Source organism: Botryllus schlosseri, chromosome 9 (assembly GCF_051294905.1).
Source record: "Botryllus schlosseri isolate E-star chromosome 9, Bs_hap1, whole genome shotgun sequence".
Taxonomy (NCBI): domain Eukaryota; kingdom Metazoa; phylum Chordata; class Ascidiacea; order Stolidobranchia; family Styelidae; genus Botryllus; species Botryllus schlosseri.
In genome coordinates, this window is record NC_137244.1 from 2,675,676 (window position 1) to 2,702,879 (window position 27,204).

The 27,204-nt window shown below is 40.6% G+C and overlaps 3 protein-coding genes across 5 annotated transcripts in view; 1 reads left to right on the forward strand and 2 right to left on the reverse strand.

The window, feature by feature from the left end:
* Positions 1-27,204, reverse strand: part of LOC145445865 (neuronal pentraxin-2-like) — a 540,218-nt gene that overhangs the window by 128,811 nt on the left and 384,203 nt on the right. The gene's annotated exons all lie outside the window — the stretch shown is intronic.
* The window catches only part of LOC145445854 (cytochrome P450 4V2-like), a 416,089-nt gene that overhangs the window by 74,765 nt on the left and 314,120 nt on the right, over positions 1-27,204 (reverse strand). The gene's annotated exons all lie outside the window — the stretch shown is intronic.
* On the forward strand, positions 861-27,174 carry LOC145445866 (neuronal pentraxin-2-like). The gene is made up of 4 exons (XM_080324027.1): positions 861-933; positions 26,083-26,228; positions 26,302-26,365; positions 26,504-27,174. The coding sequence occupies exons 2-4, from the start codon at positions 26,139-26,141 to the stop codon at positions 27,088-27,090; spliced, it is 741 nt and encodes a 246-aa protein (XP_080180153.1). The 5' UTR covers positions 861-933; positions 26,083-26,138; the 3' UTR covers positions 27,091-27,174.

The following is a 27,204-nucleotide window of genomic DNA, read 5'->3' on the forward strand; positions in this document are numbered from 1 at the left end:
TGCAGCAATCTCTTGTGTCGAAGCTCACTGTGTTCACGATATAATGAAGAAGTTGAAACTGGTAATAGAATTACTAATATTGATACTCCATGCCAGCGTACTCTCAGTAAATTTACATGATCAACAACGCTTGGATCGAGAAAATTCATAGATATTTTTTACGTTTCGTTTTTGCTCACGAAGCGAAAAGTTTGAATACTGCCTCTTTCGAAATTTAACCTAAATATCAATATTTAACACAAGAGCTATCTTTTGAATTCAAATGAAGTCAATATATTTTAAATATCGTCCACGCCTTGATTGTGGTGCAATTCGAGGCGTGAGCAGATGATTCATGCCTCCGGAATCAGGATCCCTTTCGCCCTAACACCGCAGGAACCATTCAGATATATTCTTCATAAGTCATTTTCGTCAAGGATATTTCACATCATGCTTCCATGTGTTGGTGATTCTTTTTGTTGCGAATTAAGTACACAGAGCAGGTGTCGTTTGTTTGCTGTTTTAGAAACTCGCAGAACATAGCATCTGATACGGTATATTAGCTTACGAGATAAGGCATTTTCCCGAGGGAAATATAAACTTGGTGTTTTACCAGACATCATCTGTTTCCAAATTAATTTATCGCGTCTTACCAGTGATAATCGAGGTACAGTATGAAGATTAAAACAAGAATGACAATATATAATTTCGCAACAAATTTTGCAAGTGAGAAACTCGGAAACCTCGCATAGGAACGAGAACTTAAAGGTAAACATGGAAAAGGTCAATAAGACTATTTTTGTTTTAGCAAATACGAATCCAACATTGTTTGATGAGAATGAAAATATAAGTGCATCTCATCACGACCTCTTTCGCAGTACGCGATAATTTGAGGGTGAAATTCCAAGTCAGATTCGAGCAAAGACAACACAGTGGTGTCAAGCAGTTCTCATAGTAAGTGCGTAACAGAAATAGGAGACTGCTGGAATAGACTCATCATAAGGCACCGCTTACGAGGATCACACGAAGAGGACGTCAACTCTTCTGAATGGTTCATACTTTCAGAAATGAACAAATAAAATTTGAAAACGGGGTTGAATTATCTTCAAACTCGTTTCCGGATATTAAATATTCCGTGAAAATAATTTGGTCAAATTTTTGGGTTATGAATTTCTCCTGGACACGATCGAACATATTATCGCCTCTTGATATATTAGTTTTACCGCATAAAGCTAGTGACTTGAAAATTATAGCTTACGTTCTAATTCATATTGTATTGGACATCGAGTACGTCTCTGATCAGTTTTCTCAGCGACTACCATGAAAAGCCTGTGTCTGATATCTTTTTGGCAGTTTAAAAATTACATACAAACCATTTTGAATAATTTGGCGAGGACTATTCAAGATACATATGAATTTGCATACAGACAATTAATCAAACACTTATCTTAACACATGTGAAATTATAAACTTGTGTTCCTTGACTCGCGACTGGACTCAAAAAATATTTACATGACTTGACTTGACTCGATTCAAGATTCATGGATGACTCGAAGTGACTTTTGTCAAGCAGGTCCTGATCCGAATACAGTTGAGATATCAGAAACATCATCTCAACAAGTTGCTTGGTGAAATTATGGCATATACCAATTCATGGTGCAATAGGAGTCACGGTAGAGGATGAAATACATCACAACAGAACAATATCCTTCTCTAGATCAGTGGTTCTTCACCTTCTTTCCTGCAGCATCCCCTTCCCCTTGGGGGGCGCTGGCGATTTTGAAGGGGGCGAAAACGCTCAGGGGCGATATGGGGGCGCTGCGCTCATGGAGGCGATATGCGGGCGCTGAGGAAAAATGGCTTCGCAGTAGATGATGTTGTGGCAGGACATATCCTTAACGAGTATTTAGAGCAGGGCTGGCCAACCTGCGGCCGTAAAAGGAAATTTGTGCGGCCGTGGACTCTTATTTCAATTAGTATGTGTTGGCGGCCGTCGACGCGAAAATTGAATTTGCGAAATTACTCCCAAATTTTTAGGACATTTCGATCAACCTTAAAATTTTATTCGCGCTGAGCGCGATTCAGCGCGACTTCATTTATCGATTTTAATGTAGTTGCGCCCTTTGCAACCTGAGCACCACAGTACAGATGTGAACAGCAACGAAAAATTATGCGCCCATATAGAAATACCAACTTGGAATCGTGTCCTCCTCACGAAAGAAATTTGTTTCTATGGTGCGTTTGGGTGATTTCGAAATCTTTCCATTTTAACGACAATCTTGATGGGAGGCCAAGAAATATTAAAGTAACTTATTACAACTGGTCCACCCCTAGATATATCATCATTTATAACTTGTCCTAAATTTTCGAAATCACACCGTCCATCAACATTACTGGTGAATCTGACCACATTGACTAATAAAGGATAAATGTTTGATAGTAATATGTGAAACTACGAATACTAGTGACAAAATTCATTCGTGAATCTGAAAATGTTCGCGCTTGGCGATACCATGTCGAAGTAAAGAATCTATTCATAACATGAGCACTCGCGATTTCGGTGCGTAGCCTATAGCAATCCGATATGAATAACAGGTTAGTCTGGAGCTCACCGAAAATGGACATGAACAGTTTAAATTGGATATTTATTTGGTGTCCAGTGTGTTAATTACGAACTATGTCCTGGAATGCGGCCGTAGGCCACATGACTACTCGAAATGCGGCCGTGAATAGCCAAAAGGTTGGCCAACCCTGATTTAGAGCAAATTAACATTCCACGAAACATGTCAAATCCCGAAATTTTTGGTCGCGCTACGCGACGATGTTTGTTACATATGTTTTCATAAATGTAGTGGGTTATTAGGATTCATGTAAAGCGAATTGCGCGTACTTTTAGATCGCCATTACCCGTTAAAACAATGCCGTCACGCTTGCTAGTGTTATTTTCAACAAAACGTGTCGAATTAGGAATTATGTCTTGCAGCGCACATCGTGTGAAAATCGAAGAAGGAGGCACTCTATTTCACTTTCGAGAGGGAGAGCCCCTTGTACAAAAAATATATTTTGAAGCTTTGTACACGAAATGAATAACTAAATATGAGCTACAAAATTAAATCGTCATAAAATTTCTTCATCGTATCATAAAGGATGATGCTAGTGTTGTGGTTCACAACGTCACATGAACGTTACATGATATGAGTTGCTTTGTTTTGAATACATTCATGTTGAAATTAATAACTGGGTACAGTATTAAATTCAATGTGATAAAACATATGCATCTCATTCTCAGTTGACTTACTTAGTCACAAAAAGCCCTAAGACAAAATCGAATACCATTGATATCGCCGTATTTCCTATCGCAGATGTGAATTCGGGATGGTGCGAAGCACAGGTTTTCAGACCGTACCTGATTGTTGCTATAACAACCTTGATTTGACCCTGAATATACCACATAAACAATTATTATATGGTTTATTATAGTGGAGTGGTCCTCGACCGCGATTAATCCACGAAATATTTCCAATACCAAAGTCCTCTTACCAGGACCGAAACTGGTGCAACCCAAGCCCCCAATTATGAGCTCGAAGGGTGCCCTAAATTATTTCGGTGAATGAACATTTATTACACATTATGTTTTGACGACTCCCTCACGAAAAATACGCATAAATATAGAACACAGAAATAGGCATTTCGTGTCGGCCAGCACACCACGCCACGATGCACGAAGAGATATAAAGTTCCTGCAAATATGGGACTCCGGGAAGTGTGTCAAAAAAAAGATCGTCAGCGAGAAACCTTAGCCAAAGAGGATTGTCCTTATGTTGACCGTAAACTTCGAGGTATATAAGTCAAATTGTCCATAGGTGATTAAATCACACGGGCCGAATTATCATGTCGTCGCAATCTGCACCCTACAGGACAAATAACATCCAGCAGAGAAAAAATATTTGCCAGTGAAGAAATACCAATTTTGAATCGTGTGCTCACTTTAGTTTAATACGTTCATGCGATCAATATCCTTTGACTATATAGCAGACAAGAGGTAACAAAATAACAACATGTAACGAAGTAATTGTACCAACTGGTACGCCCGAATATGTTCAATTATTAAATACGTGGCCTTCATTTTTCACTGCAACAGCTCACTCAGCGCTACTGGTAATTCTGATTACGTGGACTGAGAGAATAAAAGGTTTATAGCGACATGTATGTATGTATATTGGGGTTATGGTGCTTAGCAGCTACGGCCTTGCGCACCAGACCAAAGTGTTGTAGGTTTATGTACTCGATTCTCCTGCTACATTATAGTTGCCTCTCGGTGAGGAAAACATAACACTGGTCAACACATTTTTTTAGGCAGACAAAGTAAGAGTGGTTTTGGGGGTTCTGAAGGGCACTGACTCCGAATATGACCTTGGTTTTTGTAAATTGGCTCTTGTTGTGTAGATAACCCATGGGGCTATTTTGACCAAAATCTCCCATTTCCGCGATATTGACTCGACATAAAATCGGCTCAGTCGTACTATAAAGTTTAGAAAATCAATCTACTTGTTATTTTTACACACAGAAGACTCTTTTAAATCAAAACACAGCAACAGGACTATATTTAGGGGTAATAGATTTATCATAGTTACAGATTTTCACGGATATCATGTACATAAATAAACTTCAGTCATGTACATAAGTATTTACCTTGACACTTAAATAACGTGGCATTAATTCATTCAGTTTTATGTCAACCAGCTATTGTAAAGTTGAAATAATCAGTTGGAATATAATATTATTGATATATTTTGAAACACAATTATTTTTTTGTAAGATTTTCGCCTGTAAGCTATTTGGTGCAGTTTCTTGAAAGTTTGCGGCAATGGTCTGACATAATATCTTCAATTGTTCATCTCATCTGCCCTGATATCTTTCTTTTGTTGTTCTGATGTCTTGGTGGAACCTCTCCCCTTGCTAATCAACAAGATGATCAGGAAATATATCAAGATTTCTAAACAGGAAGTGAACTTTTATGCTCATGTTTTTTCTCAAGTGTTCGATATGCAGATACGAATTTTCGGAACGACTGTTAGTGGTTTGGTGCTTTATGATCATCTAAAAAGTTTTATTTACTACATCTTAGGAGAAATTACATGCGCTGAACTCCTTCTTAATGTGAAATTGGAATCTTTCATCGGTATTCGAATATACCAGATACCAGATTCATGCTTCTCGTTTGATAGGGTTACTAGGTGTACCCAATTTGTTGACTCAGCGGAAAATTATCAATTTACCAGTCGAAAGAAAGGAGTCGCATATGAGTATTGTAGTTAAGCCTTCCAAGGACAAATTTATAGTATTATGCTCATCTTTAATCTTAGTTGAATGACCAATTGATACAGGAGAATATGTATTTCCGTTGTGCAAAAGTACAAATTTTAGGCTTGACAAACTGCTTTTTTGGTAAACAAATATTTCGCATCATGTCATGTTAATTTTGATAGAACGACTTAGAATGACATGAGCGTTCTTTATAGTCAATTAGTTATTTATACGCAGTATAACATTAGAAAAAACTACGATTCTCTTCGTACCAAGTGAAATATTTAGGGGCAAAAACAGTAATTTTGGGCTTTTTTAGGGGTGTAAATATCTCCTGACAAAGAGCCAATCTGACAAAACTAATGTGATATTCGTAATCAGCAACCTCAAAAACCCCAGAAACGGCTCTCAGATGTTCCGCTTAAATTTTTTTTTTTTCATTTTGTTGACCAGTGTAATCAATCACCGGCAAAATTGTGTAAGGGTTGTCGAGAAGTGGCACAACGTCTATGAGCACATGGTTTCGTAGTGCTATGTCCTTAGAATAGTTACGCTGTGAGCTATATCGAGAACATTGTAACAAGAAATGCTCAATCGTCTCTACAACGCCACATGTGGCACAAAGGCCATCGCCGTGACATCCAATTCTATGTAAGTGCCCGTTGAGTTTGCAATGCCCAGTCTGAAGCCGTGACAACATTGCTGTTTCTCTTCTTGATAATCCCAGTGGCTGCGAGATATCGTGAATTCGCAAGTAGATATTTTCGGAATCTGTCGTTTCAAATTCGTTTTTCCATCTTTCGCGCGTCAGTTCTTTGATAATTATTTTGGCCTCTTGTAGGGAGAGTGGGATGTCACTGGATAATCGTTGTGTTGGAATCCTAGCCGCTTCCCTGGCGCGTTTATCGGCTATACCGTTGAATCCAATCCCGCAGTGACCTGAAATCCAAACAAATGTAATACTTATCCCAGCACGATCAAGATATCTGCACGAAATTAAAATATCATCGTCTATAGCGCGTGTATTTCTGGTTTTACGAATTTTGAGCATAGTTAAGGAGCTCAAACTATCTGATAAAACTGCGATGCCAGAGGTCTGTATGGATCCTCGGCGCACGACATCAATTATCCAATTAAGACTCTCGTTTATAGCGACTAATTCTGCTGTTAGGATCGATATCCTGACATTAAGGGAGGATTTATGCGAAACCTCGAATGATTTAATATAAAAACCGGCGCCACAGCCATTTAAAGTCTTTGAACCGTCCGTGTAGACGTGTAATCTATCCCTATAGTTCTCGTATATATATATTTTACTAGTTTTGTTTGATGATTTCCGGATGATCTGATTTCTTGATCTCTCGTGAAAGGCCTATGTGTATAGTACATCCAGGATTTCCCCAAGGGACTATAGTCGATGGTCTTATTTTCTCAATGTGAAGATCTACGTACCCGCTTCTTGTAAGCATATTAAACGTAATAAAATTCGAAGAATCTGGGAAGATTTCTTGCCAGGCGTCTTCGACCAGAGTTTCACAAGGGTTGTTATTTTGCGATATTATTGATGCGCAGAAATTCATGCATGCCTGGTATTGTCTTACATGTATTGGTGCTTCGCAACACGAATGCTGAAGCGAGTATACGGGTTTCGTAGCCATAGCTCCCGTGCATATCCAAAGAGCTGCATTTTGTATCGTCTGAATACCCTGTGCCACGGACTTTGTGGACATCAAATATGCTTCAAAACCGTACTCTATGAGTGGACGTATTAACGCTCCATCTTTACAGTGTAAGCAGGCATGATGCTGTGGCACCCCACGTCGTCCTGCACAATACTCGCAAGACGTTTAGTCGTTTTGCGCAACGTTCTGTTACCAAATGCGAATGTGTTTTGAAGCTGAATCGAGAGTGAAAAGTAATACCTAGATATTTATGTTCCTTCTGTACTGGTAGAGTCGCGTTATCGATTGTTAGACTCACTACCGGCACCTTACGCCGTCTTGTAAAAAATGATAGCCGCGGATTTGTAAACATTCACTCTAAGGCCACATTTTTTGGCACCAAACAGATATTTCAGTTAACGAGGATTGTAGCGTGTTCAGAATACTAGGAATTTGTAGTCCAGACTCCCATACGTAAGCGTCATCCGCATATAGATTAATCCTTGACGCAATATTCTCGGGAAGGTCATTTATTAGTATCGAAAAAAATAGAGGGCCTAATACACTGCCTTGTGGCGTTCCATTATCGAGGACAAATGTATCTGAAAGGTTCGATCCAATACGCACTTGGAAGGTGCGGTCTGGTAGGAACGAGCATATCCACTCGAAGATATTTCCACATAACCCGACTTTACGTAATTTAATTATACGCGATTCTCGCCAGACGCGATCGTAAAGTAAGCCTTCTCGAGATCTAGAAAAACTGCGGCAACAGATCTCCTGTTCCAAATCGATTTGTACACGTCATCATGCAACGACAATATATTATGTCTGGTCGATCTACCTCTGCGAAAACCGCTTTGAGACCGATGTATAATGTTATTTGTTTCTAGCCACCATTGTAATCGGTTGGCGATCATGCGCTCCATTATCTTGCACAGATTGCTCGTTAGGGACACAGGTCTGCATGACTGAGATTTATCCGGTGGTTGCCCCGGTTTGAGTATTGGGATGACGATGGCATGCTTCCATGCTTCTGGACAGTGACCCCTCATCCACAATTTGTTCAAGGCTTCGAGTAGTGTGCCTAGACACAGTGGTGGCCTTACGAACGGGGGGACCTGGGCGAGACTTACCGGGGGGGGGGCTATAAGTATCTAACCGTAACTTCTGGGGGGCTCCGCCCCCAAGACCCCCCTTTCCCGCGGAAAGGTTTGGCCAGGTGCTGGATTCGGCTATGTATATTGTTGCATGTGTCTAAGGATAGACTACATCAAGACTAAGTAATTCTACCGCATGCAGAGACGTGTTGAACATCGGGATACGGGACTTTTCTAACAAATGCAGAGATTGGATGATGATTGACACATCCATACGGAATCATATTCTTGCTTGGTACACGGATTTCCATGTTTATTCGTTATTATCCTTAAAAAAGCGCATAATCCGAATAGGGGGGGGGGGGCCTTCGACCAGGGGGGCCCCGGGCGCCCGCCCACCTCGCCCACCCCAAAAGCCACCACTGCCTAGACAGTCATCTGGAAGCGTCGACATCATCTTGTAGCAGCCAGGTGATGTATTCCGTCTTTATTTCAGAATAGTAGTGAGTTCATTCAACGTGAGCGGTCGGTTAATGCCCATTTCCTCCAGAGGCCGGTGATATGCTATGCCGTTTAATTCTGATCCGAGATTCGTTTTGCACGCCTTCTCTTCTTCGGTCAGTTCGATATTACTGCTTGTTGCAGAAAATGTTCTGCCTAGTTCGTTGGCCTTGTCTGTCTGACCTGTCAGTTCGATGTGGGGCAATTCCCGGCACAGACAACCGATGTTCCCACCACTACCTCTTCAAATCTCTTGAAATTTGGTACACGCACAGATGAGCTAATTCCAAACTGGATGAACTTTATTTCATGAAAATTGGACTTTGGGGTCAAAAGTTACGTCACTTTGAAAATTGACAATTTTCTGCTCATTTCGGGTCTGCACTTTCAGGTTTTATCAATGAAATATTCAAGAAGGTGTAGCTAGATGATAGACGACAGTTGAGATACGGTACTTGGATTTATTTGAAGCTTGTCTGATCGTCTATATTTCCAAGTGAAATTTATTGCCCTGTAGGTTAGGGTCAAAGGTTAAAATGAGGGGGAATTTGGTCAATGGTCTAAAGTCAATCAGGCGTTACACGATTTAGACTGCGGATTGCGCAAAAACATATTAAAATATTTTGGAAAATAGGATCTCTAATGAAAGTTTGCTTCAAGGAGACTTCGTTCATAGCTGTTTGATTTTGGTTTTCAGACCGTAAAGTGATGAAATTGCAGTTTCAAGAGCACACTTCATTTTCACATGGAAATACAGTAGTAGCAAGGTGTTTTCGGACATCTATTCTGGGGTGCGTGTGGACATCATGTCTTGGGTCTGTTAGGACTGTGCTGCCATTCGAACATCGTGTCTGGGGTGAGTTCGGCCTGTTTAGTCCCTCGGACATCGTGTATGAGGGGGGTGTTCAGACACCATGCCTGGCGTGTGTTAGGACTGCGCAGTCATTCTCACATAATATCTGGGATATGTTTGAGTTGCGCCAGACATGACTCAGACCTGATATCTGCGGACTAATTTTATCCGGACATGCTCCGGAGCTGATACCTGCCCACTAAATACCCCTAGGCATGGTCCGGACCGGATATCTGTGCGCTCAATGGACACAGATATGCGTCAGACGTGAAACCCGCGTCCTAAACGACGCGTTTTTGCTGATATCTGCGATAGCTGGGTATATCCACAGTGGTGGTAGCTGAGTATATCCACATTCACAGTAGAGATAGCTGAGTACATCCAAAGCTATCACTACTGTGGTTATACACAGCTATCACCAGGGTTGTAACCAAGTCACAAGGCTCCGAGTCACAAGTCAATCTCACTTTTATATTTTTGACTCGAGTCAAGTCGAGCCATTTTCAATTCCCACCGAGTCAAGTCCGAGTCCAAGTCAGCGAACAGAGGATCGAGTCCGAGTCATGGTATTATGACTCGGTTCCGAGTCTAAGTCATTGTGTTGACTGCTCAATTTCCAGTTAAAGTCTTCCTAAACCCACTTTTTTTAACTTTGTTTGGTGATATTGAATGGTTCGCATTTATAATATATCAATTTTCCTCACTTTTAGCAGTTTCTGGTCGCATTTTCAAGCACCAGTACCAACAAACGAAATCCCAATAATGTGTTGGCTTCGAAATTACAATGAAATGTCTGTCTTGGTCGTCTTAATCTCGAGTCAATGACTTGCTTCGAGTCATGCGTAATGACTCGAGTCCAAGTCGAGTCAATACACAGATTGACTCGAGTCAAGTCGAGTCATTTCCGTATTTTGAAAAAATGACTCGAGTCGAGTCGAGTCATCCGAAAATCGTGACTCGAGTCATTACAACCCTGGCTATCACTGCTGTAGATATACCCAGCTATCGCAGATATCAGCAAAAAACGCAAATACAGAGGTCATATATAGGCCAAATGTCGTTTAGGACGTGGGTATCACGTCTGACCCATGTATGTGTCCATTATGCCCGCAGATATCAGGTCCGGACTATGCCTGGGGGTATTTGGTGCGCAGGTATCAGCTACGACACAGGTCCATATTTAAAGAGTGTGCAGATATCAGGTCTGAGGTACGTTTGGCGTATCACAAACATATCCCAGACACGATGTCCGAGTAGCAAACACAGTCCGGACACACCCCAGGCATGATGTCCGAACAGTTTCCAGACACGATGTCCGAATGACAACACAGTCCGAGCTCACCCCAGATATTATGTCTCGGGTGTGTTCTGACTGTTTTTTGCAGTTTCAAGAGCACACTTCATTTTCACATGGAAATGCAGTAGTAGTAGGGTGTTTTCAGACATCTATTCTGGGGTGCGTGGGGACATCATGTCTGGGGTGTGTTCCGACATCATGTCTTGGGTCGGTTAGGACTGTGTTGCCATTCGAACATCGTGTCTGGGGTGAGTTCGGACTGTTTAGTCCCTCGGACATCGTGTATGAGGGGGGTGTTCAGACACCATACCTGGCGTGTGTTAGGATTGTGCTGTCACTCTCACATAGTATCTGGGATATGTTTGAGTTGTGCCAGACATGACTCAGACCTGATATCTGCGCACTAATTTTATCCGGACATGCTCCGCAGCTGATACCTGCCCACTAAATACCCCTAGGCATGGTCCGAACCGGATATATGCGCGTCTAATGGACACACATATGCGTCAGACGTGATACCCGCGTCCTAAACGACGCGTTTTTGCTGATATCTGCGATAGCTAGGTATATCCACAGTAGTGGTAGCTGAGTATATCCACATTCACAGTAGAGATAGCTGAGTACATCCAAAGCTATCACTACTGTGGTTATACTCAGCTATCATTGCTGTAGATATACCCAGCTATCGCAGATATCAGCAAAAACCGCAAATATAGAGGTCATTTATAGACCAAATGTCGTTTAGGACGTGGGTATCACGTCTGACGCATGTATGTGTCCATTAAGCCCGCAGATATCAGGTCCGGACTATGCCTGGGGGTATTTGGTGCGCAGGTATCAGCTACGATAGATTAAAATAGTGTCCAGATTAAAATAGTTGGCAGGTATCAGGTCTGAGGCATTATTGGCGTATCACAAACATATCCCAGACACGATGTCCGAGTAGCAAACACAGTCCGGACACACCCCAGGAAAGATGTCCGAACACCTTCCAGACACGATGTCGGAATGACAACACAGTCCGAGCTCACCCCAGACACGATGTCCGCGTTGCAAAACAGTCAGAACACACCCGAGACATAATATCTGGGGTGAGCTCGGACTGTGTTGTCATTCGGACATCGTGTCTGGAAACTGTTCGGACATCATGCCTGGGGTGTGTCCGGACTGTGTTTGCTACTCGGACATCGTGTCTGGGATATGTTTGTGATACGCCAAACGTACCTCAGACCTGATATCTGCACACTCTTTAAATATGGACCTGTGTCGTAGCTGATACCTGCGCACCAAATACCCCCAGGCATAGTCCGGACCTGATATCTGCGGGCATAATGGACACATACATGGGTCAGACGTGATACCCACGTCCTAAACGACATTTGGCCTATATATGACCTCTGTATTTGCGTTTTTTGCTGATATCTGCGATAGCTGGGTATATCTACAGCAGTGATAGCCAGGGTTGTAATGACTCGAGTCACGATTTTCGGATGACTCGACTCGACTCGAGTCATTTTTTCAAAATACGGAAATGACTCGACTTGACTCGAGTCAATCTGTGTATTGACTCGACTTGGACTCGAGTCATTACGCATGACTCGAAGCAAGTCATTGACTCGAGATTAAGACGACCAAGACAGACATTTCATTGTAATTTCGAAGCCAACACATTATTGGGATTTCGTTTGTTGGTACTGGTGCTTGAAAATGCGACCAGAAACTGCTAAAAGTGAGGAAAATTGATATATTATAAATGCGAACCATTCAATATCACCAAACAAAGTTAAAAAAAGTGGGTTTAGGAAGACTTTAACTGGAAATTGAGCAGTCAACACAATGACTTAGACTCGGAACCGAGTCATAATACCATGACTCGGACTCGATCCTCTGTTCGCTGACTTGGACTCGGACTTGACTCGGTGGGAATTGAAAATGGCTCGACTTGACTCGAGTCAAAAATATAAAAGTGAGATTGACTTGTGACTCGGAGCCTTGTGACTTGGTTACAACCCTGGTGATAGCTGTGTATAACCACAGTAGTGATAGCTTTGGATGTACTCAGCTATCTCTACTGTGAATGTGGATATACTCAGCTACCACCACTGTGGATATACCCAGCTATCGCAGATATCAGCAAAAACGCGTCGTTTAGGACGCGGGTTTCACGTCTGACGCATATCTGTGTCCATTGAGCGCACAGATATCCGGTCCGGACCATGCCTAGGGGTATTTAGTGGGCAGGTATCAGCTCCGGAGCATGTCCGGATAAAATTAGTCCGCAGATATCAGGTCTGAGTCATGTCTGGCGCAACTCAAACATATCCCAGATATTATGTGAGAATGACTGCGCAGTCCTAACACACGCCAGGCATGGTGTCTGAACACCCCCCTCATACACGATGTCCGAGGGACTAAACAGGCCGAACTCACCCCAGACACGATGTTCGAATGGCAGCACAGTCCTAACAGACCCAAGACATGATGTCCACACGCACCCCAGAATAGATGTCCGAAAACACCTTGCTACTACTGTATTTCCATGTGAAAATGAAGTGTGCTCTTGAAACTGCAATTTCATCACTTTACGGTCTGAAAACCAAAATCAAACAGCTATGAACGAAGTCTCCTTGAAGCAAACTTTCATTAGAGATCCTATTTTCCAAAATATTTTAATATGTTTTTGCGCAATCCGCAGTCTAAATCGTGTAACGCCTGACTGACTTTAGACCATTGACCAAATTCCCCCTCATTTTAACCTTTGACCCTAACCTACAGGGCAATAAATTTCACTTGGAAATATAGACGATCAGACAAGCTTCAAATAAATCCAAGTACCGTATCTCAACTGTCGTCTATCATCTAGCTACACCTTCTTGAATATTTCATTGATAAAACCTGAAAGTGCAGACCCGAAATGAGCAGAAAATTGTCAATTTTCAAAGTGACGTAACTTTTGACCCCAAAGTCCAATTTTCATGAAATAAAGTTCATCCTGTTTGGAATTAGCTCATCTGGGCGTGTACCAAATTTCAGGAGATTTGAAGAGGTAGTGGTGGGAACATCGGTTGTCTGTGCAGGGAATTGCCCTGTGGTCATCACTTTTAATGACACGAGTCTGATTCCATGTTGTATCTCCAGACATTGTCTCAATGCTTCTCCAGGCATTCGCCAGCTTAGTGTTGTTATCTAATGAATTGCAGAAAAAACCTCCAATGTGATCGTTTCGCAGACAAAATACCTTTTCTTGCGATTGATCTTCTTTGCTTGAAGAGTATGATGTCATCCATGTTGAAAGTTCTTCTCATTTTCTTGAAGACCTCTCGTTTAAGTCGAACAGCTTTTGCGCATTCATCATTCCACCAAGGGACCATAGTTTTCGACGAGGGCTTTATGATGGTATCGTTGCAGAGGCCGCTTCAATGATTGCTTTTGATATTTTTTCAACAGCTGACGTATCGGCTGCATCGATTCCGCTGAATTTCCGTTGGCATGTCGCATGAAAACCTGCCCAATCGGCATTACGGAGAGACCACGAGGGGAAATGCGTCTGTTTGGTCTGGTGCGGTACGTCAATTTCTGTGATAACGACGAAATGGTCACTTCCCAAAAGTCTGTCCGTAACATTCGTTGTCGCACGATGAGTAATATCATTGGAGACCAGCACCCGATCTAATAGCGTCATTCTTCATGCGTTTGGATAGGAGATATCGAGTCTGGTTGGTGGTTGGCTGGGTCGTGTTCCTAACCACGAGGTCCATGTTTTGAATAACATGAAAAATATGTCTGCCTGTTGTATTCATCTATCGACTTCCCTACATTGGGTGATGTGCGTTGAGATCCCCAATCACTATGGATTTGTTATCACATATTTGGAAACATCGGATGCACTGGGAACGGGATAATCTTATGTTAGCCGGGATATATACATTCATGGCGATTGTATCGGCTATTTTTATTGCCTGTGCTTCTATCGGCTGTACTGCAGGCAATGATCCTTCGCAAAACAGAATGCTTTTCTTAAACATACACACCCCTCCACCGTGAATGTCTCCGCCTTTTCTTATGAACGTGTATTGGGAAAATCTTGGGTTATATTTACTAATCATATGCGTTTCTTGTAATGCTATGATGTCAGGTAGTTGTTCTAGGCCAGTGGTTCCCAACCTTTTTCGAGTCATCGCCCCCTTTTCAAGCTCAACGCCGATCATCGCCCCCCAGATTTTGTGAACCGAAAATTCTGTTTACAATCTGTAATCATCGGCGGGTTGACTTAAACAAACGGTCAACTTCTCGGCTCGTTGTCGAAATTTACACTTTTGCCACTAAATTTCCGTGGGTTGACTATAAAAAAAAAAGGTCATTTCTCCGTCTTGATTCCAATATAGCCGTTTTAACCCGTCATCGCCCCATTCGCTATTTTCGCCCCCTGCCGCCCCCTTTGTCCATTTTCGCTCCCTATCGCCCCCTTCGTCATTTTTGCCCCCCTAGGCCGCCAAAGCGCCCCCTGGGGGGCGATATCGCCCACGTTGGGAACCACTGTTCTAGACTCTCTATGTATTGCTTCAGTTCATTTATTTTCCGGTATAGTCCACGACAGTTCCATTGGGATATAATCAGGGGGTTGGAGGTGTACCATAAGAAGTCAGGTCCATAGCATCGTTGGAGTGTTGTGGATTTTTCGAGGTCAACGTTTACGTACGATCGAGGTTATTGCTCGTCTCAGGAGCATTCATCAATGAATTTCTATACTCTGCGGTTGATGTGTTTGTATCGATGGTGTTACTTTGGCTCGGTCCGGTGCGATTTTTTGATGGGGTCATTCTTAATCGAAGTCTACTGGCTGCATTATCGGCTTCCGTGGTAGGTTTATCATTGGGGTTGAATGTATGACTATAGAATGTAAACGTGGAATGACAACGACTGATTTTTCAGCTTCGTTCCGCTTCGCTGAAGCTTTACTCAGACTTATTTTACGGCGGCTACTGCAGGATTTCAGGCAATCCAACAGTTGTCTTCCAGAGCTCAGAATTTACTGAATCTGGTCTTGATCTAAAGCTACTCTCCTATGGGACCTAAAGACGACTTGTATTATGCTACAACTATATGTATCTCACTTCACTATAATAATATAATACAATGGAACAAGCACACCTTAGTCTTACGTGTAGATCTCGAACCTCTTCGACGTACTCCGATAGCGTGTAATTCCCCTTGATTGACGATACGTCCTTCCGCGACGACGTTCACCTCACGAGTGTTTATAGCGACATATATATGCATTCACCTATTCATGCATGCATTATAGAAAAATTTGGCGCCCTGGGTTACCAGGCCACACAAACTTTGCTGGCAATCGATATCACGCGACGGGGTTCGAGGAGTTTGGCTTTTCACGCTATGAGTGCGCAAGACAGTCGTTTTTAGGGGGGCTGACAAAGGGCTGTTAATGGTCCCTCTTACACATTGTTTTAATTACAGTTCATACAATATGAGGTGGGGGCGCTGGAGCACGAACATTTTTGAAAGGGGGCGCTGGAGGAAAAAGGTTAAAAACCACTGATGTATTTCAAACAAAGCAATCCATATTATATAACGCTCATGTAAGGTTGCTGGTCACAACACTAAACAGTATCATCCTTTATGATAGGATGACGAAATATTCTGAAGATTTACTTTGGTTGCTCTAAAGTACAAATATATTTAGTTAATCAATTCGACTAAAAAGCTTCAAAGCATCTTTAATGTACAAAAGGCTCTCACTGTCGCTCTTAAAACCAGTACAGTGCCTTTTATTCGACTTCGAAACGCTGTTCACCGCGGAATATAATACTTAGTTTGAAACATTTTGTGGAAAATAACCCGACGTGGCGTGATGGTAGTATTTAACGGGAGTAGTAGTGTAGATCGGTCGCGAACGGCTATGGGGTTCTTATGGGCGCGGTCGCACATCGTATGGAAAACTCGTGTTGGCATATCGTACTTTTTGACCCCCCTCTCGGTCGCACATCGTAATGCGTTCTTATGGGTGCGCTCGCATGTCGTACTTTCAGGTATAGGTATCTCTCGCATATCGTATTGAAAACTCGTGTTGGCACATCGTGCTTTTAGGTATAGGCTCCGGTCGCACGTCGTACCTTCGCGTATAGGCTAAGGCGATGATGTGCCTGTCATGTATTCTTACGCGATCTCTGGTGATTCACCATGTGTTCTTATGGATGCGTCGACATATCGTACTTTCGAGTATAGACATCTCTCGTGCGGTGTTGAATATGTATCAAGTAAATAGTCACGTGATTGACTCTTAGTTAATGTGTATATTCAAAATTATTATGTATGACGGATTCGAGTTAATCCCAACGTTTACGATGAGTACGACAATGATACATCGTTATTCTTATGGACGCGTCGATGATTCGTACTTTCGGGTATAGACCGCGGGTGGCGACATGCTAACGTTCTAGTTATAGGGTGATGAAGTGGTGTTTCGGCCCCTCTCGGTGGCATGATAGCGTTACGGAGATAGGGATCGGTCGCATGCTAACGTTGTTGGTATAGACATCTCTCGCGTGGTGTTGAATATGTACGAGTCACCAACAATAACCGCGCAGACGAAAACGTGGCTGGTTGTGCAAGAGGATTACGCAGCGCGTGCGACCTATATTTCGAATGACCCGCGCGCTGAATTGTTGCCCGTGCAGCTGTTTTGTGCTACTATCGTATCAATTATTACACTAATCCAGTCAGTGCGATATAGTTTGCTAAATCTAGGAATCACTTGCTTGGTAATATTTTGGTAATTAGTTTGCCACAGAGCCGGCGTAGACGGCGATTCAAATACAAAAAATAGCCGCGTTCACATACTAACACTTCAAAAAGGTGTGAAATATTTGTAAAATCCTACGATCGCCCACAAGATAACACCTCAGACATAGTCATCTTTCACGACTTGGTGTCATAGCCATACCGATCGCTCACGCGGTGAAATTTTAGTAATCAGTTTGTCACAGAACTTGATTTCGCTGGTAAGATTAATAAGTAACGACTAACAGAACCGCCAGTGTCGGTGACTTGAATAGCAACAAATTGCCACTTATTTCCGGCCTAACCCTAATCCTTTGTGAGGTTACCGCATACTCAAATAGGTGTGAAATAATTGTAAATCCCACGATCGCTCACAAGGGTAAGGAATAACAGAACCACAATGACAACGACTTGAATACCCACAAATTGTCAATTGTTGGTATAACTCGAATCTTTTTAAGAGTATAATCCTTTTGAAACTGAATATTACTTGACTTGACCAACTTTCAACTCCGTTTCCGGATCATTCACACATTCCACGCCGCTGTTTTAACACTTAGAGAATCAATACCAACTATCTCTAACCAGATAATATTCAATCATTTTGGTAATTTGTCAACTTTAAATCCGTTCGCGGGATGTACTAAAGGTAAATCCAAATAATCCAGAATGAAATATTTTGACTTTGACATAGTCTAAATTGAAATAGATTGACAAACATGACTACCAACTTAACAACCCACCCATATTTCGAAATTATACACACATTGATTTGAAACAATCCTTGAAACTTACAACTCTATTCGCGATCCAGTTTTCCGTTTGTCAAATAGAGTTTCAAAAAATACTATCGCGATATTTTAATGTGTTACTACACACAATAGAATCAATCAATGAAATATCGCCCATTGTTGTAAACATTTCCAGCTTGACAACCGCTTGCACATAACGCGATCGAGTTGCAACGCGATGAGTTGAATCAAAATATTTCAATCTACTTTGTCGAAACCTTGAACAAGCTAACTGGTTATGTTTTGCCATTGAGTTAACGGAAATAGTATTACGCATCGACATTTTAACGTCTTACCATACTCAAAAGAGTCAATCATGAAAACCTTGTCAAGTAAATCCGTTTGTAACTTACCAGACCAACTAGACAGTGCCCGCACAGAAAGAAGACAAGATTACGCGAGTACATACAATCGCTACAATCTAAAATCCATAACAAGTTCGGTTGTAGTCATATAAAAAATCGTCTTTTTTGTTCAGTTGTAAAAGTCGTTACTATTCTGTAACCTAAGGTAATTACTACTCGGTGCGCGCAACTTGAGATTACCATATGTTTTGAGTATATGATATTCGAATGTCTGACCAACGTAGTTGAGAATTCATTTCTTACAATCGAACGCAGGTGTTATATTGAATATTATCATGATGTAATCATAAGGATTGATACTTTAGTTTGACATACGAGATTTTGTAATAGTCGATCATGACTTGATTATTGAATCATGACGTAATTACACCGGTGTTGGTTATTGTGATATCAACAAACTTTTCAGGGATATTTTTAATTAACGCATCGTTTTGTAAAACGAGGACTTGCATGTGCGGAATGTTTTTTGATCGGGAAATTAATCCAGGATCCTTCGAATCGTGTGATCAATATTTAATCCTTTCACATCCACCATTGTACGTGCTAAATGTAAGAAAACATTGTGAAGTCTATAGATCTACACTTCAAGGTTTTGATCAGCACAGAAGCAATTGTAATATCTTTACCGATGCATCCTATTCCACAGACTTGGTTAATACAAACTCATATCAATAATAAAATCACAGTATGTGCTACACTGAAATCTACAGAAAATGTCTTTGTATTGCTGCTCATACTAGTGATATCGATTTGAACCTCCAGGATAATTGTCATCATCTAACCAAACTACTGAAATTCGTTGTCAATTTGTCTGATGTTCACTGAATGCATACTAGAACTATTTGCGCAACGCACACGATCAGAGAAATTGGAAATTTTCCCATTGTCGTTCGTCAAAGTAAATGTCGTCACAATACTCAATCATCAAAAAAACGATATACTTGTATGTGATTGAATCACCGGTAATTAACTAGCTAAATCAAACCCTAAGAAATTTCACTCACTCATTGGATATGAAACAGCGTCGCTTAATCGGTCTATATCGTTTTTCTAAAGGTAAATCATATCCATCCAATAGAAAACAATTTTCACTCACTTGGTTAATGAAACCAAGGTCGACATTCGATATTTTGTTTGCGGGAAATACTTTGCAATAAACACACTGGAGTGGTTGAGCTTTAACATCGTCAAGCTGTCATTTGTATCGTTTAATTAACCGACATTTAGCGATTGGTGAACATACCGAACGATACACAGTCACTTCGAAATACTCCGTTGATCGTAATTTCCATCATCGTAATAATCGAAGTACATTTGTTTCGAATCGCTGGAGTGGTTGAGCTTTACATCATCAGACTGCCATCTGTACATCAAGAATACATCCGACTTGTAACTGTATCGTTTCCCTAACCGAGTTGTATGCACAGTTTGATATTTAGCGATTGCTGAACATACCACTTCGAAATACTGCGTTGATCTCAATTCCTTTATCGTGATAATCGAAGTACATTTGTTTCGGTTTCATAAAAACCAACTTTTCTATGACATGATAAATTTTTGAAAAGTTATGCTTAGAAGATTGGTGCATCTCGCGAAAAAATAATGTACCACTCATATTGATACTGTTACTCCATTGACCGGTATTTTCAAACGAGTCGATTTTCAACCGGGCAAAATTTATTACTTGAGTTGTCCCGCTTACTATATTTAAATGTAAACTCACCCGTCTTTCAACAACAAACAATGATAAAAAGTACACAAGCAAACACAACAAGTTTTACTTTTGTTGGACACTAATTATTATTCCACGCATCTCATTTCATACTAAGTGTATATGAAAGATATTCATGATACACGAAAATATTCGATATTCCATGCTACGAACATACGCAATGATTGGTGACGCTTTCACACTATTTCGATTTAGTGTAACAAAAACAACAACAACAATTTTCACTCTCTTGACTTATGAAAACAACAGACGAACCTTCATTCAATATTTTGTTTTTGTCAACTAGTTACTTTTTCATGAGACCCCCACAACTCTTACAAAAGTACGAAAGATATTTACATCACACAAAGTAATCAACTTTACTCGATATTCTCACATTACGAAACTAAAGAATGGTTGGTTTGACTCTACAAACTGTTTCGTTACCTCAAGAACTTTATTGTCTGAATGGTTGTTCATGTGTCTTAAGAACCAAATAGTTCAACACAGCACTAGTACCAACAGAAACATCAGAGTTGTTTACACAAAAGTTTGTATGTGCGCAGTATGCGAATACCACGTGTAAGTCCAGCACAATTGAAGTATCCAGCCGAGATTAGTTAACATCAATTTATTACAACAGAGCCACGTAAACTTTCGTGAATGTAAGGCATACTCACTTCTCGAGATTCTGTCAATGTCATAGCAATAAACCAGCTACTCCAACAACAGAGTACATACGTTTTCTAGCAATGACTCTCGAATCTTACACACAGATCAATCTACTTTACCCATACTAACAAACCATTTTCACTTGGAAAAATACTTTTACCTAGAGTTTTTGTTACACTAAATCGAAATAGTGTGAAAGCGTCACCAATCATTGCGTATGTTCGTAGCATGGAATATCGGATATTTTCGTGTGCCATAAATATCTTTCATATACACTTAGTATGAAATGAGATGCGTGGAATAATAAGTAGTGTCCAACAAAAGTAAAACTTGTTGTGTTTGCTTGTGTACTTTTTATCATTGTTTGTTGTTGAAAGACGGGTGAGTTTACATTTAAATATAGTAAGCGGGACAACTCAAGTAATAAATTTTGCCCGGTTGAAAATCGACTAGTTTGAAAATACCGGTCAATGGAATAACAGTATCAATATGAGTGGTACATTATTTTTTCGCGAGATGCACCAATCTTCTAAGCATAACTTTTCAAAAATTTATCATGTCATACAAAAGTTGGTTTTTATAAAATCGAAACAAATGTACTTCGATTATCACGATAAAGGAATTGAGATCAACGCAGTATTTCGAAGTGGTATGTTCAGCAATCGCTAAATATCAAACTGTGCATACAACTCGGTTAGGTAAACGATACAGTTACAAGTCGGATGTATTCTTGATGTACAGATGGCAGTCTGATGATGTAAAGCTCAACCACTCCAGCGATTCGAAACAAATGTACTTCGATTATTACGATGATGGAGATTACGATCAACGGAGTATTTCGAAGTGACTGTGTATCGTTCGGTATGTTCACCAATCGCTAAATGTCGGTTAATTAAACGATACAAATGACAGCTTGACGATGTTAAAGCTCAACCACTCCAGTGTGTTTATTGCAAAGTATTTCCCGCAAACAAAATATCGAATGTCGACCTCGGTTTCATTAACCAAGTGAGTGAAAATTGTTTTCTATTGGATGGATATGATTTACCTTTAGAAAAACGATATAGACCGATTAAGCGACGCTGTTTCATATCCAATGAGTGAGTGAAATTTCTTAGGGGTTTGATTTAGCTAGTTAATTACCGGTGATTCAATCACATACAAGTATATCGTTTTTTTAGTGATTGAGTATTGTGACGACATTTACTTTGACGAATGACAATGGGAAAATTTCCAATTTCTCTGATCGTGTGCGTTGCGCAAATAGTTCTAGTATGCATTCTGTGAACATCAGACAAATTGACAACGAATTTCAGTAGTTTGGTTAGATGATGACAATTATTCTGGAGGTTCAAATCGATATCACTACTATGAGCAGCAATACAAAGACATTTTCTGTAGATTTCAGTGTAGCACTTACTGTGATTTTATTATTGATATGAGTTTGTATTAACCAAGTCTGTGGAATAGGATGCATCGGTAAAGATATTACAATTGCTTCTGTGCTGATCAAAACCTTGAAGTGTAGCTCTATAGACTTCACAATGTTTTCTTACATTTAGCACGTACAATGGTGGGTGTGAAAGGATTAAATATTGATCACACGATTCGAACGATCCTGGATTAATTTCCCGATCAAAAAACATTCCGCACATGCAAGTCCTCGTTTTACAAATCGATGCGTTAATTAAAAATATCCCTGAAAAGTTTGTTGATATCACAATAACCAACACCGGTGTAATTACGTCATGATTCAATAATCAAGTCATGATCGACTATTACAAAATCTCGTATGTCAAACTAAAGTATCAATCCTTATGATTACATCATGATAATATTCAATATAACACCTGCGTTCGATTGTAAGAAATGAATTCTCAACTACGTTGGTCAGACATTCAAATATCATATACTCAAAACATATGGTCATCTCAAGTTGCGCGCACCGAGTAGTAATTACCTTAGGTTACAGAATAGTAACGACTTTTACAACTGAACAAAAAAGACGATTTTTTATATGACTACAACCGAACTTGTTATGGATTTTAGATTGTAGCGATTGTATGTACTCGCGTAATCTTGTCTTCTTTCTGTGCGGGTACTGTCTAGTTGGTCTGGTAAGTTACAAACGGATTTGCTTGACAAGGTTTTCATGATTGACTCTTTTGAGTATGGTAAGATGTTAAAATGTCGATGCGTAATACTATTTCCGTTAACTCAATGGCAAAACATAACCAGTTAGCTTGTTCAAGGTTTCGACAAAGTAGATTGAAATATTTCGATTCAACTTATAGCGTTGCAACTCGATCGCGTTATGTGCAAGCGGTTGTCAAGCTGGAAATGTTTACAACAATGGGCGATATTTCATTGATTGATTCTATTGTGTGTAGTAACACATTAAAATATCGCGATAGTATTTTTTGAAACTCTATTTGACAAACGGAAAACTGGATCGCGAATAGAGTTGTAAGTTTCAAGGATTGTTTCAAATCAATATGTGTATAATTTCGAAATATTGGTGGGTTGTTAAGTTGGTAGTCATGTTTGACAATCTATTTCAATTTAGACTATGTCAAAGTCAAAATATTTCATTCTGGATTATTTGGATTTACCTTTAGTACATCCTGCGAACGGATTTAAAGTTGACAAATTACCAAAATGATTGAATATTATCGGGTTAGAGATAGTTGGTATTGATTCTCCAAGTGTTAAAACAGCGGCGTGGAATGTGTGAATGATCCGGAAACGGAGTTGAAAGTTGGTCAAGTCAAGTAATATTCAGTTTCAAAAGGATTATACTCTTAAAAAGATTCGAGTTATACCAACAATTGACAATTTGTGGGTATTCAAGTCGTTGTCATTGTGGTTCTGTTATTCCTTACCCTTGTGAGCGATCGTGGGATTTACAATTATTTCACACCTATTTGAGTATGCGGTAACCTCACAAAGGATTAGGGTTAGGCCGGAAATAAGTGGCAATTTGTTGCTATTCAAGTCACCGACACTGGCGGTTCTGTTAGTCGTTACTTATTAAATCTTACCAGCGAAATCAAGTTCTGTGACAAACTGATTACTAAAATTTCACCGCGTGAGCGATCGGTATGGCTATGACACCAAGTCGTGAAAGATGACTATGTCTGAGGTGTTATCTTGTGGGCGATCGTAGGATTTTACAAATATTTCACACCTTTTTGAAGTGTTAGTATGTGAACGCGGCTATTTTTTGTATTTGAATCGCCGTCTACGCCGGCTCTGTGGCAAACTAATTACCAAAATATTACCAAGCAAGTGATTCCTAGATTTAGCAAACTATATCGCACTGACTGGATTAGTGTAATAATCGATACGATAGTAGCACAAAACAGCTGCACGGGCAACAATTCAGCGCGCGGGCCATTCGAAATATAGGTCGCACGCGCTGCGTAATCCTCTTGCACAACAAGCCACGTTTCCGTCTACGCGGTTATTGTTGGTGACTCGTACATATTCAACACCACGCGAGAGATGTCTATACCAACAACGTTAGCATGCGACCGATCCCTATCTCCGTAACGCTATCATGCCCCCGAAAGGGCCCGAAACACCACTTCATCACTCTATAACTAGAACGTTAGCATGTCGCCACCCGCGGTCTATACCCGAAAGTACGAATCATCGACGCGTCCATAAGAATAACGATATATCATTGTCGTACTCATCGTAAACGTTGGGATTAACTCGAATCCGTCATACATAATAATTTTGAATATACACATTACCTAAGAGTCAATCACGTGACTATTTACTTGATACATATTCAACACCGCACGAGAGATGTCTATACTCGAAAGTACGATATGTCGACGCATCCATAAGAACACATGGTGAATCACCAGACATCGCGTAAGAATACATGACAGGCACATCCTCGCCTTAGCCTATACGCGAAAGTACGACGTGCGACCGGAGCCTATACCTAAAAGTACGATGTGCCAACACGAGTTTTCAATACGATATGCGAGAGATACCTATACCTGAAAGTACGACATGCGAGCGCACCCATAAGAACGCATTACGATGTGCGACCGAGAGGGGGGTCAAAAAGTACGATATGCCACCACGAGTTTTCCATACGATGTGCGACCGCGCCCATAAGAACCCCATAGCCGTTCGCGACCGATCTACACTACTACTAACGGGGAATTGGCGATCGAAAGGTACGCGCAATTCATTTTACATGAATTATAATAAACCTCTGCATTTATGGAATCATATTGCAAACATGGTTAGCATATATTTCGAAAAATTCTGATTTTTGACAGATTTGGTCTAATGTTAATTTTCAATGAAAACTCAAGGTTATACAGAACTGTTGTTATACTACGTCACTACTGCACCCTCTACTGAGACACCATTTTTCTTCAGCGCCCCCGTACCGCCCCCTGAGCCGAGCGCCCCCATATCACCCATTGAGCGTTTCCACCCCTTTCAAAATCCAAATCGCCCATTCAGGGCCCTGACAACAGGGTTAAGAAACACTGTTCTAGATTTTAAATACTCTCATGCACTGTGTAACCCGGGAAGTCGTTATGATATTTTTGAAGCTATCCATACAGAACTGCATCCAGTTAATATTTTGATTTCAACTGACATCGTAGCTTTGCGTTTGTCGCGATAGTTTTGTAAGGCTTATGTTTTGATCGAAATATCCTCGTAGGACTGCTATTTTCGCCACGCTTGCAGGCCGATAAATATACAAACCTATCATTTACGTTGGAGTCGTTCGCACTCAAATAAAATCAATTATTATCAATATAGAATCGTGGACTGCATTATAAAATCTATTTAAAATACTGAAAGCCTTAAAAAGTAATGTCCACCTCTTATTGATCTATGTGACTATGACCCTATGAAAAATATACATAAATTAGGGTGAAAAATCATGCAAAAAAATTAATAGCATTACATTGAATACGAACATACTAGCCTGTATGTTGTCTTCTGCTGGAATAGAAACCAACTCGATCACATGTTGCCGGTTGAATCATGTTTTCTTTGTTCATAGATATTTAGACTGGCAAAAATTTTTTTTTCTTCTAATCGATCGTCCTAAGACGCGAAATGTTGAAAATAACACAAGAGGGTCAGGGTGCTATCCTTCTTATGATTTGTCTCGGATATTCATCTGCTTACGAAGTCGCCGATTTGACGGTACGGGAATTCGATTCCTAAATGATATTTTATTCGAAATCGCATGGCATTGTATGATCGCAATATTGTTCAGAACTACCCGGAATTTGAAGACAGGCCTTCAACGAATTTCACGTCATACAGTCTGAGCGAACAAGGTTTGTATGCCGTCGGAGTAATAACTGGAGAAGATGATGTCCTATTCGGATTTCCATTATTACTGACAGAGGCTTATCGTTGCATGTAGATGCTATGCTACAGCTTTCGTGTTTGCTATTTTATTTACTGTTTTACAGAATGCCCTCAAACGACCTACAATTTTCCTGCTGACCATTCTTCAAATTACCTCCGTCTACAACCACCAGTTCCCGACTTGAATGAATTCACAATCTGCGGCTGGTACACACTCTACGACGGATCTTATAACGGCTTATTTTCCTACTCCAATAATGATTACACTAATGCATTTGGCGTAGTGATACAGAGGTCAAGAATGTATGTATATATGAATGACGTCATGTCGATCGAATATCTTGATATTTTGGAAAACACAGATTATCATATCTGTTTCACCACTTTTGCGTCTTCCACTGGTCATTCTTACCTGTTCGTTGATGGTCAGCTAACAGATGTATTTCAGGCGAACCCCGGTGTCATCAAAGGGGGCGGCATTGCCCTCATAGGGGTGCTTCAGCAATACCCTTCCGAGGGAAAGCTGTCCAATTTCATGCTTTGGAATAGGATACTTACGTTTGATGAAATCAGTAACATGTATATCAATCCATGCTTCTGCGTTCCCGATTACTTGTTAACCGCAGAAACTAAGAATATTGACATGTTTGGGGCTGTGTCCGCCCTCGCCACGCAAAAATGCTCCACCTGAATATATTCGATTGCAAAATTTATGAAGAATAGTAATTGTAATTAATGGACTAATCGTTGAAAACGCTACATGTAGCATTGAATATGTTGATGACTCTAGAGCAGGGGTGGGCAA

What these genes read in the sequence shown, in the direction of transcription:
- LOC145445866 (XM_080324027.1), top strand. Translation starts at nt 26,139, where the DNA reads ATGTTGAAAATAACACAAGAGGGTCAGGGTGCTATCCTTCTTATGATT. An exon ending in ACGAAGTCGCCGATTTGACG is followed by an intron (nt 26,229 to 26,301) that starts GTACGGGAATTC and finishes AATATTGTTCAG; the next exon opens with AACTACCCGGAATTTGAAGA. An exon ending in ATACAGTCTGAGCGAACAAG is followed by an intron (nt 26,366 to 26,503) that starts GTTTGTATGCCG and finishes ACTGTTTTACAG; the next exon opens with AATGCCCTCAAACGACCTAC.